Here is a 14,850-nt window from a genome sequence, read left to right as displayed (position 1 = left end):
ACTCTTGAACAATTTTTTAAAAAAGCACCAATTGTTTTGATTTTCCACTATGTACTTCTATTGCGGTGCATTTTTCCATTTTAAATCCCACTTAGTCTATCTGCTTACTTCATGAATGTTTTTGACTAGTACTAGAAAAGTAATGCAGAGTGTGGTTAGATCATCTGCTTTTTGCAAAATAGATTTGACAATGGTTAAAGTAGCAGAGGAATTTAGGGGTTCAAATCCAACAATTATCAAAAGTAGCAACACCATTTAATTAAAAACATAAAATAGCAAATAGATCACTGGACTTTATTTCTAGGAAGAGAGAGTTAGAAAGCAGAGAAGGTACTTTCTGTTGAATCTATATCTAGATTTTATTTGACCACACTTGGAGAACAGTAAACAGCGAACATATTAGAGAAAGGATAATGAAGGAGGTGCAAAAATAAAGATTTACTGGTATTGAGAAGTTTTAACTATCAAGAAAGACTGAACAAGTTGGGGTTCATTTCTGTTGAAAAGGGAAGATTAAAATTCGGAAGGAATTTGATGGCTTGGATGTGGGAACTTGTTCCCACGTGTCGGGATGTTCCAGAATCATGAGCCATAAATATAAGGCATTGACTGATACATCCTGCAGGAATTCAGGAGTAACTGTTTGCAGTATGTGCAACAGAGTGCTGCTGAGGTAAAGAGCAGACAGGCATTTAATAACAAGTTAATTGGCATATGAAGGAGAAAGGGGCAGAAGAATATATCAATTGGGTGAGATGAATGTGAGGTGGGAGATTCTCATGGAGTATAGACACTGGTATAGACCTGTTGGATTGATTGGCTGACTTTGGTGTTTTAATTGCCGTTGCAATACAATTGACCATATCACTTGATCACTTCTGTAACTGTTATAATGATGTATGAGATACACTCAATTTCCTATTATTAATCAACTGTATACATCACTAACCCTCTGCCAGCACCATATCATTTTCAATGCTGTCTGCAGTCTACCATTCAGCCAAATGTCTCACTATCTATCAGCATTACTAGAATTTACATTTTGAATAAACTCTACAAAAACACCCTGATGCATTTTGTAATTTATAGAAGTTCCTCAGAAGTGGGGTATCATTGACAAAAGAATGTTCATGGTAAACCCCTGCGCTGTCACTGGGAGTCAGTGTTAATTCTTTTCAATGAATTCCTACTGGCAAACCTGGGGATACACTGCATTTTATTAGCACCGCATTTGTGATCATTAGAGAAATAGCAGGCAGAATATTAAAGATATTCTCAGAACTAAATGCGATAGCAGTATTAATAGTGCCCCAAAGAAAAATTACAATTTTCCAACAGTGGGGAATGAGTGAAGTATATGTTTCTGGGCAGTTCTTGTCATATGATGCATGTTCTATGATTAAAAACTGTTTGATATAATAGAGATGCATTTTAAAAAGTTCCAAGTAAATTTCACATTTTTAAGGATAGATTTATTTTGACCATGGATGTTGTATCCTGAAGTTAAGTTCAGGTAGTTGACATAAAGTTCTGCCTGATTCTGTTTTGATGCATTGGTTGAGAGACAGAGGACAGTCTGGTACTCTGCTCCACTTGCAATAGTTTTGTGGAATCCTGTATGGACACCTGAACAGTGGGATGGGCTGGGATCCAGTTGAGACACAACCTTAATTGGTGACTCCCTAAGTATGGTATTTCAGGATGTAGATAAATCCCTTCAAGGTTCCTTTCCCACTTTGATCTGGAAGAGATTTTTTGGTAACCAGGGTGAATCAATATAATAATTAGTCATATTTATGGTCTGGTCTAATGATTAATCCAAAGTATTTTTTTTTAAATGGTCTGTGCTGACACATGCCCTGAGGGTATAAGGACGAGAAGACAGAATGAATCCTTTTATCTTCTGAGGAAATCCCATTGAACTATTGTACTTTTGAAATGTCGATATTATTGCAATACAAGGACACTGGAAGCCAATTTATACTCAGCAAGCTCCCCAGTGTTAGAATAGTCAGATTATCTGTTCCTGTGTTGTTGGTTGAGTGACAAATATTGGCCAGAAGAGATTTCCCTCACTGTGCATCAAGATATGGCCGTATTTAGGACCTTCCACATTTGTGTGAGAGGGCCGACAGGATTCAGCATCTTATCTAAAGTATATAACCACTCAATCAGGCTGCTGTCCAGATTTTGTATTCAATTGTCTGAAATGGGTTTTGATTGATGTTCTGACTGAGGAGGCAAAATTTCTATTCACAGGCTTGGGTCAAGATTTTAGAAGAGTTTATACATAAAGTTGGGAGTGGGGTTATCAGAAGAGTGTGTTTGTTTGCTCCTACAAGCATTCAAGTCTACATCCCTTAAACACAAAACAGAAAATCTCCACTTCCAAGTTATACAGAGTCAGAATCGAAAAGCGTGGAGCTGGAAAAGCACAAAAGGCCAGGCAGCATCTGAGGAGCAGGAGAGTCAGATGAGTCAGCTCTGAAAGCTTGTGATTTGAAATAAACCTGTTGGACTATATCCTGGTGTCATGTGACTTCTGACCTTGTCCATCCCAGTCCAACACTGGCACCTTCACACCAAAGTTATACTGAAACACACCTTTAACAGTTTTGTGTATTAGCTTGGCTGAGAGAGGTCACAGTCTGTCCTCTACCATCTGGAGGGGCTGCTCCCCAATCTCTCGCTCTCATTTGGGTCCCATACTCCTCAGCCTTGATGGTATCCTGGTCTAAGGGACGTGGGGGGTGTGAGGAGGAGGTTGGGGGAGATGGAGGTGACGGGCAGGGCTAGGAGATAAACACACTATAGGAATTCATGATGAATCTCATCCTCACTGGAGGTATTGAGGAGTAAGCGCTCGTCTTTGCACCTCCCTGTCAGGGTCTCTCAGGTCACTGTCAGGGTCTCTGTCAGGGTCTCTGTCAGAGTCTCTGTCAGGGTCTCTCAGGTCACTGTCAGGGTCTCTCTCAGGGTCTCTATCAGAGTCTCTCTCAGGGTCTCTGTCAGGGTTTCTCAGGTCACTGTCAGGGTCTCTCAGGGTCTCTGTTAGGGTCTCTACCAGAGTCTCTGTCAGGGTCTCTCAGGGTCTCTGTCAGGGTCTCTCTCAGGGTCTCTATCAGAGTCTCTCTCAGGGTCTCTGTCAGGGGCTCTGTTAGGGTCTCTGTCAGGGTTTCTCAGGTCACTGTCAGGGTCTCTCAGGGTCTCTGTTAGGGTCTCTCTCAGGGTCTCTATCAGAGTCTCTCTCAGGGTCTCTGTCAGGGTTTCTCAGGTCACTGTCAGGGTCTCTCAGGGTCTCTGTTAGGGTCTCTACCAGAGTCTCTGTCAGGATCTCTCAGGGTCTCTGTCAGGGTTTCTCAGAGTCTCTGTCAGAGTTTCTCAGGGTCTCTGTCAGGGTCTCTGTCAGGGTCACTGTCAGGGTCTCTCAGGGTCTCTCAGGGTCTCTGTTAGGGTCTCTCAGAGTCTCTGTCAGAGTTTCTCAGGGTCTCTGTCAGGGTGTCTGTTGAGGTCTCTCAGAGTCTCTGTCAAGATTTCTCAGTGTTTCTGTCAGTGTGTCTGTCAGGGTCTCTGTCAGGGTCTCTGTCAAGGTCTCTCAGGGTCTGTCAGTGTTTCTGTCAGTGTTTCTGTCAGGGTCTCTGTCAGAGTCTCTGTCAGAGTCTCTGTCAGGGTCTCTCAGGGTCTCTCAGGGTCTCTGTCAGAGTCTCTGTCAGGGTCTCTGTCAGGGTCTCTCAGGGTCTCTGTCAGAGTCTCTGTCAGGGTCTCTGTCAGGGTCTCTGTCAGGGTCTCGATCAGGGTTTCTCAGTGTTTCTGTCAGGGTCTCTGTCAGGATCTCTGTTGGGGTCTCTGTTGGGGTCTCTGTCAGAGACTCTGTCAGGGTCTACATTAGGGTCTCTGTCCTGGTGTCTGTCAGGGTCTCTGTCGGTACAATGAGGATTTCTGTGGCTAGGGGACTGAAGGTTCAATGAGCTACTGTTTTCAGGCTGGATTGTCATGTTCGACCTTGCAACTGCTCCTGGCCTGATGGTTTTGAGGGCAAGTTTCTCAGCAGCAATTTTACAAAGTTTTCTCCATTAAATTGTTTTACTGATGTCTGTTTTTAGTCCACTGAACAGTGAGGAGGGTGGGTACAACGTGTCCTGACTGGGGTCAATTAGGAAAGGGGCCAAGTTTCCCTGCACATTTTGGGTAGCATCACAGACTTGAAGGGGGTTGGGCACGATTGACGTCACTGTGGTTTTAAGTGACAGCCTGTTTAAATGGGAGGCGGTGCTACAGGTAAGTGGCACACCTGTGGGAGCACAGCACTCTCCTCTGCGATTCAACAACAGCAGCAGCTTTGAAGGGAACACCTCTGACCTGTCCCTGAAATCATTGAATGAAACATGAAGAAATTGTCAGCTTTGTCTCAGTTGTTACTGGTCGTGGTAATTGCTGGTAAGAAATACATTTTTCTTAAACTTTGTACATTAGGTTCCGAAGGATAAGATGTTTCTTAAACATGCATATGCAACAAAATACATTGCAGTGGATTGTTTGCAATGCAAAGAGATTATAAACTCACTTTTCTTTGCATGGACGGAGCTGTGTTGTTACTTCACTTTAGAATTCAACAGGGATGAACTATTTGCAATTGTAATCAAAACACTTTTAAGATTTAAATTTGTCGTATTTCTCAATTGCTCTCAGCTTCTGCTCAGCACTAATGTTTCTGTAAAGTCTCAACTTTCTTATGTTTAAAAACCAAGACTGTTGTTAGCATTCGATTCATCTTTGATGTGGAATCCAACTCTTGATGTCATTGCTAGGGACAAACTGATTTGTGCCCAGGACACATTTCAATGTTTTAACTGTTCAAACAATAATCTTTATGTTGCAGTCAGTCTGGGGACAGTGGGAGGTTCCACTGAAGGTCCGAATGAACTGTCAGTTCCCTCTGTCACTCCAACTTCATCTCCCTCACCGTCCAGCCCCAATAGCTCCAGGGAGGATTATGAGGATTACGAAGATGATGATTATGTGGATGAATATGATGAATTGACACCTGAAGAACTGGAAGATGGAGTGTTGCCAGTGAAAGGTTTATACATTTCTTTATAACCTTTAACCCTCCCTTATTAAGTCAGAGAGTTTCAGAAATTACACCTAGGCTTTGGCGTGTTTTCAGTGTCTAAGATCAATCGTTTAAAATGCCCGAGGTGTATGTACTGTCATTAGCAATGCAGGAAGTGAATGTTATAGTTGAATCTCTCCTGAACTCTAATAGCCCCAGAATGCTTGTGTTGTAAATGGATCAGTGGCTCGCTGGATTGTAGCAATTTAAACTTTCAACTCAAGTTTCTGAATTAACCGACTGTGGTGACACCAGGTTACCTGTCCCAGTGACCTCCATCAGTATCTTCAGTACATGTTTAGTCTCAGTCCAATGACTTAAATGTTATTTAAGAGAAAGTTCCTTTACCAAAGCTGTTTAGTACTGTAACTGAAGTTGTAGTTACATCAAAAGCAAATGCTATGAAGTGGGTTTGGTTTGACACTGATGTAACTTTATTCGGTCACATACTGGACCAGTCCGCATTGACTGGAGAGGCAGATGGGATGTCACTAGTTTGACTCCCTGTCGAAAATATAAGCAGGTGTCCATTTCAGGAATCCTGCTCATACGTCAGATGATTTGCAGTACACTGGATTATTGGTTTGCAATTACCTTTCGGACTTTCCTAAACATTACAAACTTTTAACTACTTGGAAAGTAGTTTGACACTGCAACCTGAGAAGGAAGTTGAGCATTCCTATCTAACTCTGTAACTGCACTTTACCTGAAGTGACGAGACACAGGTGTGCAATAAAAAACAGAAAATATTGGAAATGCTCCAGTGAGTGAGGCAACAATTATAGAGGGAGCAATGTAATTGAGGAATGTTTCCGATCAATAAACATTCATTACAACAATGAGTGACCTTTGACTGATGGTGACAGTGTAACAGAAAGGATCCATCACAATGTGATTTAAGTGAGGTGATACGTAAGGATTTTGTCGACTTTCACCAGGTATAGTTCAGGGGATTCTGAACATCTGATTAAAATAGAAGTTGGGAGTTTGTCCACATAGTATTAAAGCTCCATCAACTTTAATTGAACAATATGCTACAGATCCCGTCAATGGGAGATAAACCCAAGAAAAGCTGGAAGTGCTCCGCAGGTCAGGCAGACCTATCGGAAAGAGGAAACCAATTAAGGTCAATGACCTTTCAATGGATGATCTAAACTGTAGGAATTGCTAGTTTAATGCCAGCACATTTCGAAGGAGCTTTCACTTATCACTGCCAAAGACAGCAATGAGAATAAACTCAGAAATGTATTGCTTCATCTTGAACTCTTTCACTGAATCTAGGCTTTGTGACAATGATGATTCCAACAGTGGAATGCCCTTTCACTTATATTCACAAAGTGGAACTCTCCAAATGAACACAGCAAATCTAACTCATGTTTCCTTTTTGTTTCATCTTTGTTTTTGTCGGTCCTAGGAGGTGTTTTGTGTTCTTCAGTAACATCTTACTTCTAAAGTTACAAACTGGAAGTTAATCCTGAAGTTACATCTTCTGTTCTGACAATTTGTCAGGTTGTCCCCAGGTATCTACTTGAAGCTACTGGTAAAATGCAGCCCCATTAAATGGTGGATCAGACTCGAGGGGCTGAATGGCCTACTTTTCTTCCTATTTCCTATGGTCCATGAAACATTGCTCCAGAATATTTTCACTTTGAAGAATTAAAAGTAAAGTTTTCACCTCATTTCACCATTTATTCCGAGGCCCCAGGAACCTGGATCACAGGAATACAAAGTAAACCACCTGGGTGTGGAGAGGGGTTTTTTTTGCATTTCATTGCTGTAGTGATTGTAGAATTATAGGGACACACCCACAAAACACATTGATAAAAATTCTGTTCAGAACAGATGATTGTTTCTCAATACCAGTGGCAGTCTAGGAATCAGAAATTGTTACCTGAGGTGAACTATTTGTATAATAAAGTTAGAAACTTAATCCATGTGCAGCCAAACACTCTTACATGGAAGTATATTGTCTATATTGTGAGAGTGTAGATATAGATAATAATAGAGAAAAATCTGTTCGTGTTTTTCAAAGAGGTTAGATTAATGAAATCCAATGTTGTTAAACTGGGTGCGGGACATGGGTCAGAGAGGGTGAGGAATGCTTCAAAATGTCATCTGTTCATTTGTGCTTCCAGTCCAGCCAGTTGTTAAACCCAAGAACAAAGCCGGGAAGAAAAAAGGCCCGAGACAATTTAGGAATAAGGCAAAGAGGAAAAGGACTGGAACAAAGAAGCAGAATGATCCATGTAAGACCGAATACAAGGATTTCTGTATTCACGGGAGATGCGTCTTCTTGAAAGAACTCAACAAGACATCATGTGTGTAAGTGAATCACTGCGCAGTGGGATCTTCCAAGATGCTGGGCCATGTTTCTTAATTTCCGTCACTCCACTAATGGGGTCTATACCGTCAGCTGACTGAGTTAAGGATTTTCTCCCTAAACCTTTCCATCTCTCGCTGTCTTCCTATCTTGTCTCCCTCTCTCTGTCTCTGTCTCTCTCTCTGTCTCTGTCTCTCTCTCTCACTCTGTCTGTCTGTCTCTCTGTCTCTCTCTCTCTCTCTCTGTCTGCCTCTCTCTCTGTCTCTGTCCCTCTGTGTCTCTTTCTCTCTCTGTGTCTCTGTATCTCTCTGTCTCTGTCTCTCTCTCTCTCTCTCTGCCTCTTTCTCTCTGTGTCTCCCTCTCCCTCTCTCTCTCTGCCTCTCTCTCTCTGTCTCTGTTTCTTTCTCTCCGTGTCTCTCCGTGTCTCTCCGTCTCTCTCTTCATCTCTTTCTCTTTGTGTCTCTCTCTCTGTCTGTCTCTCTCCGTCTGTCTTTCTCTCTGTTTCTCTATCTCTGCGTCTCTGTTTCTTTCTGTGTGTGTGTGTCTCTCTCTGTGTGTCTCTCTCTGTGTCTCTCTCTGTCTGTCTCTCTCTCTCTCTCTCTCTCTCTCTGTTTCTTTGTCTCTCTCTGTTTCTTTCTCTCTCTCTCTCTCTCTCTCTTTCTGCCTCTTGTTTTCAGGATGTTTCTTAAAATCTATTTCTTTGATCAAGCTTTTGCATTCTGATACTCAAGAACCTGTTTATCTCCGTCTTAAACACACTCAATGCCCTGGTCTCCACTGCCTTCTGTGGCAGTGTATTCCATCGATTCCCCACTGTCTGGCTGAAGAAGTTTCTCCTCCTCTCTGTTCTGAAAGGTCTTCCCTTTACTCAAAGACTGTGCCCTCAGGTCCTAGTCTTTTCTACCAATGGAAACACCTTCCCAACATTCACTCCCCTTGTAATGTCACTGAAGCAGCAATCCAGAATCCTAGACATTTGAGATAGCTTTGAATTCCACCATTGCAGTTAGTGGACTTTGAATTCAATGAAAAAAAATCTGGGATTAAAAACCAGAGTGATCTTGACCAGATGTTCATTGTTGTAAAAACTGATCAATAATGCCCTTTAGGGAAGGAAATCTGCCATCCTTACCCTATCTGACCTACACTTGACTCTAGACCCACAGCAATGGCCTAGCAAGCCACTCAGTAATTACACTTAGCCCAGCCTATCATACCCCTTCATAATCTTAACTCCTACTATCGGGTCAGGAGAAGAGAGTAACAGCATAACCTTGAATGTCCAATTTTTCCTGATAATTATACCTTCTCAGTCTCCTGTCATCCTCAAATACTTAATGCACCTTCTCCAATGCCCCAGTAGACGTTGTTTTTTTATCGATATTGAAACTGGAACTGAACAGAAGGCTGTAGATGTAGCTACAGTATTGGTGTAAATATAATATTTCATCAGAAGTATATGATATTCTACTTGAAGTTTTGCTGATTTTGTTTTTATATTTAAAATTCTGTTCACATTTAGATGTCTTCCTGGATACCAAAATGAACGCTGTGGGATAAAGACATTGTATACTGGAACAACCAAGGAACGGATTAATAGCCTCTCGATTGTCCTAGTGATAGCAGCTGGGATGCTACTTGTCTTTGTAATAGCTGTGACTGTTGTTGCAACGATGCAGTAAGTACAGCATCAGAGGGTTTTCTTAGGTGTCAGGAAATAACTTGTCTCTTAGCATCTATAGTTCCCATCACTTAGAATAGTCATGTTCGTGTCAATGTAACCACCCCACTATATGCCACAGCTGCTAGAATGCCTTATTTTCATCATTAACAAAAATATTCCTTCATATAATGATTGTTTTCCCATTGGCACCAGCATTGAGCTGTATCTTGCCAGTTTCAGTGCTCCTGCTACTAAATGTAACCAATTTGTATAGCACGGTGGCTCAGTGGTTAGCACTGCTGCCTCCCAGCACCAGTGTTCGATTCCAACCTCAGGTGACTGTCTGTGTGGAGTTTGCACATTCTCCATGTGTTCACACGGGGGTTTCATCCCACGGTCCAAAGATGTGCAGGTTAAGGTGGATTGGCCGTGCCAAATTGCCCAGGGATGTGTAGGCCAGATGGGTTAGCCATGGGAGGCTCCCCATGCAGGGTTACAGGGATGGGGCTGGGTGGGATGCTCTTTGGAGAGACTGCGTGGATTCAATGGGCCAACTAGCCTGATTCCAAACTGTAGGGGTACTATGAATTTGAAGGGATTCACAGGGTCTAAGTACACAAATTAATCTTTAATGAGGCACTATGTACTTGTATTCAGAGAAAGCTAACTACGTGTCAACTTATGAGTGAATGTAACCATTTCTTAACAACAGAGAGCATTAGAGACAAATTTGCAAATGATAACTATGAAATTGATGTTAATAGAATTAGTCAGTCACTTCATGGCTAATTATAACTAGGTGCTCATTTTAAACGTGGAAAAGCAAAACAGCGAGGGTGCTGGCAATATGAAACAATTACAGAGAATGCTGGAGAAACTCAGCAGGTCTGGCAGTGTCTGCGGAGAGAGAAAGAGAGTGAATGTTTCGGATCCAGTGATCGTGCTTCAGAACAGATGGGGGCTGGAAAAGAGCTGAGGCTAATAAGGCACAGCCTGGGAGGGTGGAGTTTGTAAGAGAAATGGAAGCCGGGGGGTCAAGCCTCTGAAGTAGTGGAACTCTGTAGTGGTGAGTCCTAGAGGCTGTAAACTTGCTAAGTGGAAAATGAAGTGTGATTCCTCCAAGTGATGTGGCCTATTGCTCAGTCTGTTCCTTTGGTGCTAGTAAGGTTTCTGGATAGGAATATAAAGGAAAAAAAAACATTCCTGGTTCTTTACATTCCAGGCTATAGTTGGGAGGGAGGGCTATTTGCAAACAATACACTGACCAGTGTGTGACAAAATACCAACATAGGGACGATCCATGTCATTTGGTTACACTTTCCGCAAACTTCTCTCAATGTACCTTCTCATTTATTTCTCCTTCATGGGTTAAATAACTGTTCTGCATTTATAGAAGCTAGGAGCAGGCCATTCAGCCCTTTGAGCTTGCTTCCTCATTCAGTATGACCCTCTATCTCAATGGTATATTCCCATTTTCACTCCATATCCCTTGATGCCTAAAAAAAATCTAAAAATGTCATTGAATCCCTACAGCATGGAATCTAGCCATTTGGCCCACAGCACCCAATCGAAGATCATCCCTGTAACCCTGCATTTCCCATGGTCAATTCACCATAACCTGCACATCTCTGGACTGTGGGAGGAAACCGGAGCACCCGGAGGAAACCCACACAGACACGGGGAGAATGTGAAAACTCCACACAGACAGCTGCCTGAGGCTGGAATCGAACCCGGGTCCCTAGCGCTGAGAGGCAGCAGTGCTAAACACCACATGTATCTTTCACTATATTGAATATATTCAGTGACTTTTAATTTCTAATAACGTCTCTCTTTTTCAGCATTCGGAGAAAAATGCAGATGGGGCATGATGTATTGAATGAAGAAAAACAAAAACTGAGAACGGAGAATGGAAATGTAGTTTAAAAACGTAAGTTAAATGACATCTATGCTTATTTAAAAGACAAATTAGACCTGGTGAGTTTTTTTAATACTACTTGAAAAGTGAATTATATCGGTATTTAGTTAAATTTAAATGGATTGTCAAATCTACAAATGGACCTCTACGGACCAGAATTTCTGAAATCAAATCATATGTTTAGCTCTTGGGTTTAAACTTACTTCAGATGTAGTCTGAAACTTCCAGACTTTCGAATTTCTTCATGATGAGTATCCTCTTTGAGAAATGTCAAGCTCTTGTGAATTTTTCTTTCCTTCAAAATGTGTAACATTTCCCTAACTCTCCTCCTTGCTTTATTTTTAATGTCATTTTGAACAGAAAGTTTGGAAGTTATCATGAGAGGAAATTTAAGGGTTCCCAGTTGATACCTCAAAAATGACCTGCCAACATGACCATGGAATACATTTCTGGGACATGGCTGCAAGACAGCTGTAGGCACATGTATTCCACTCTGTGTGCTGCCCACCATCTTGGTAATGGGTTCCTGAAATAGGTGTTGGACCCCTTTGGACATCCCAATGAAGTGCCCAAATTCTTTCAGACATTATTCCAATATTGGGCTGTTGTTGGCCTGTTGCCTCTGAGCTCAATAGAGCTGTCCGTGACCTAACTCCTGGTCTGTAGGAGCCAGGATATTCTAAATTCAGTCTTTGTTTTTGAAAGAAGTAACAATTGTCTGACAACTGAGCTGGAAAATTCCAGACTGCCCCTTGTCCTAAGTTTGAAGTGATGAGCGTGCCCTGTCCAACCTCAATCCATCCCCTTGCTGTTTCCTGGTGCCTGGCTAATTTTCATCTTCCATTACCTGCTGGTTAGACTGAGAGGAAACTCGCCTGTCTGGGTGTGCCCATGGTCAGAGCAATCGTTTCCAGGACACCGTGGTTATTAAAACAAATCTCAGAAAAATGACAGGGGTGAGGAATTTCTTTTTCATTGAACATTTTTCTCTCAGTTCTCAAAATATCAGAGATAAAAGGATAGGAAACATGGATCACTGAATCATCCAATTGGTTAACAATTTTTGGCTTTGGATTGGCTATGGGAAGGTGGGGAATCATGATAATAGACATGTTGAGTGGTCAATGGTTGGAATGTGTTGGTAGGCCATTAGGTCATGTGATAGTGTTGGTAATATGAGCAGCACGTTTGGTCTGGCCATGGGGGAAGACCATCACACCTCTCTAATCAGGAGAGCAATCTCACAGGCAGTGGAATGGCTCTCTGACTGGAAATAGCAATTTTCCAAGAAAGGGGAATATTTATTTCTGGTGCCGTCCTGAAATATTCCCAAACCTGCTGGAGTTGATGCTCCACAGGAAGGAAAACCTGGAGGAACCCAATGTTCTCGAAATAACGCTGCTGCAGCCAATCACAGTGGGGCTTCTTTGTATCTAACTTGAAATACAAACTGAAGATAAAAATGACCAAATTCAGAGGGAAATGATCTACTTTTGAATGCTTTACCTGAAACACATATTGTACTGAATCACCGATACTAACAACTGATAAACTTGTATTTACAGGAAGGACTGCATCAGACGTTTCTAACCTGAAGAAATTATCCAAAATATCAATCTCCCACCTTTATTTATGAGATGACCACTCTCCCTCCCTCTCCTGGTTAATGCCTGTTGTTGATGTATACAGTTACTTAGAACAACGTACACAGCCCAAACTCCACTGATTTAGCTAATGTATAAGATGAACTAAAGAAAAACAACTTGAATTTATGTAGCATCACTTGAAATTATATAATGTCCTGTGACCGCACACCCTTCTATCTGGCAAAACAATTGGTACTGAGGGTCAAAGAGAACAGTAAAGTTGCCATAGTCATGCCAGACTGTTCTCTTACTCAAGAGAGACAACTGGTGGTGGTGTAACCTGAAGGTTACCATTATCTTAGGGTGAGGGGAGAGGTTGAGGAGGAGAGTCCTTCATGCTAACCTTAGCTGGTACAGGAATTGAACCCACACTGCTGGTGTTACTGCATTGCAGACCAGCTTTCCAGCCAACTGAGCTAGTGCCTAGTAGCAGTCCTGGATGCTTGAGGTCTTTCTTTTTCAAAGTTTCTGAAAGGAAGTGGAGAGAGTTTGTCAGTGAGGAGCAGAGCTCGATGGATAGCTGATTTAAGGTGAGTTGAAGGGAGGACCTTTGTCATAAAGGGCAAAGTCAGAGAAATGTTGCTTTCCAGAGGGTAGGGTGTGCTGGAGGCTCCAGAGATAAGTTATGGAAGGCCATTGAGGATTTTAAAACACCAATGACATTTTTCACAGCCAGTCTTTACTGGATTGATCCAGCACAAGTCAACAAACACAGAGGGGTCATGTTCAAATCAGACTCAATGGTACAATGCTTCGGATGGAGCCTTGTCCTTGCCACATTGGCACAGAAGAGTTTATCGTGTAACAGTTATTAGCTAAAGAGAAGACCATTGGCTATGCTTTCTGCAATGCATTGGAGCTCCTTCCAATGAATCATCAATATTTTGTTTCCTTTATTCATTTACGGGATGAGAGTGTCTCTGGCTAGTCAGCATTTATTGCCCTAATTGCCCAGTGGCCAGTTAAGTGTAGCCACATTGCTGTGGGTCTGCTGTCACATGTAGGCCAGCAGTATCCTTCCCTAAAGAAGGTGAGTGAACCAGATGGTCATTGTTAAATTCTTAATTCCAGATATTTATTGTAATCACATCCCACCAGCTGCCATGGTGGGATTTGAACTAAGGTCCTTAGGGCATTACCTGAGTCACTAAGACTAACAGCCAAACAATAATACCACTAGGCCATACCTCGCTATGATGCAGTGCTACTGCTCAGGTTTAACCTTGCCTTGCCCTCAGACAAGGATCACTCAATAGTGACTCAGAAAAGGAAATTCTGGTTTCCCCAGCACTCCTGTTTCCATTGTTTTCTGGGAGCACTGAAGCCGACATTAGTATCTGTACAACTGTGTTGGAGCTTCAATCACTCAGTACAGACGGGGGACAAACGCACCAGTTTCCAGGTTCACTCCAACTGATCCTTCAACAACTCTCCTCTACCTTTCTAGGATTGCTAAAGGTTGAGTGTAGAAATTATAGCAAAGATTCCTTCAGGTTTGTTAATGTATCAGTATTTATTTGTTATTTAAAGTTATTTATGTACTTTTTTATGAATTCTAAGAAACGAAAGTATTGTAAAACAATATGGTCAATAAAGGAGGTTTTGAGTAAATCTCTGTCCTTTTATGAATGGAGGATTACTGCTTTTCTTTAAAGCTTTGTAACACCATCTGGTTTTCTCTCTCTCCCATAACGTCATCCCACACCTCATATGGAATCCAATGTCTATTTAAAGAACACTCTGCAAAACAGAAACTTACACTTCAATATGAAACTGAAACTTTTCTAAAGAATTTTGAAATTCCTGTGTCTATCTTATTGCTCAGAATAACATCACTGAAAATAATTTTTCCCCCTTGTCACTCGTGAAACCTTGAAATAATTCTTTGTTTCCCATGGTAATCATACCTACTGTCAGCTCAAAGCCACTCCAACAAATTCAATGATAAGAAGTACTGTGAATGCTGGAAATCTGAAAGCAAAACAGGAAGTATTGAGAGGAATATCTCAGTGGGTCCTGGTAGCATTTGTTGGGAAAAATTCGAGTTAATACTTTGAGTCTGATATGACTCTTCAGTGGCGCTTGAAGAATTCAAAGTCACATTACAGTAGGAGTGATGTAAGTGCATTAACTGGTTAAACAGCCCTTTCCAGTGAGGTAAGGCTTCTCTTCCTCACTGTTAGTGGTCTCAGC

At 41.9% G+C, this 14,850-nt stretch overlaps 1 protein-coding gene across 1 annotated transcript; it reads left to right on the top strand.

The window, feature by feature from the left end:
• The first annotated feature begins 4,276 nt into the window (after positions 1 to 4,276).
• On the top strand, positions 4,277 to 14,251 carry LOC140485552 (uncharacterized). The gene is made up of 6 exons (XM_072583773.1): positions 4,277 to 4,437; positions 4,880 to 5,080; positions 7,249 to 7,435; positions 8,956 to 9,111; positions 10,935 to 11,023; positions 12,577 to 14,251. The coding sequence occupies exons 1-5, from the start codon at positions 4,386 to 4,388 to the stop codon at positions 11,017 to 11,019; spliced, it is 681 nt and encodes a 226-aa protein (XP_072439874.1). The 5' UTR covers positions 4,277 to 4,385; the 3' UTR covers positions 11,020 to 11,023; positions 12,577 to 14,251.
• Positions 14,252 to 14,850: the final 599 nt, after the last annotated feature.

This window comes from Chiloscyllium punctatum, chromosome 14, assembly GCF_047496795.1.
Source record: "Chiloscyllium punctatum isolate Juve2018m chromosome 14, sChiPun1.3, whole genome shotgun sequence".
NCBI classification, from domain to species: Eukaryota; Metazoa; Chordata; class Chondrichthyes; order Orectolobiformes; family Hemiscylliidae; genus Chiloscyllium; species Chiloscyllium punctatum.
Note: the sequence above shows the minus strand (reverse complement) of the source record. Positions and strands in the feature narration are given on the sequence as shown.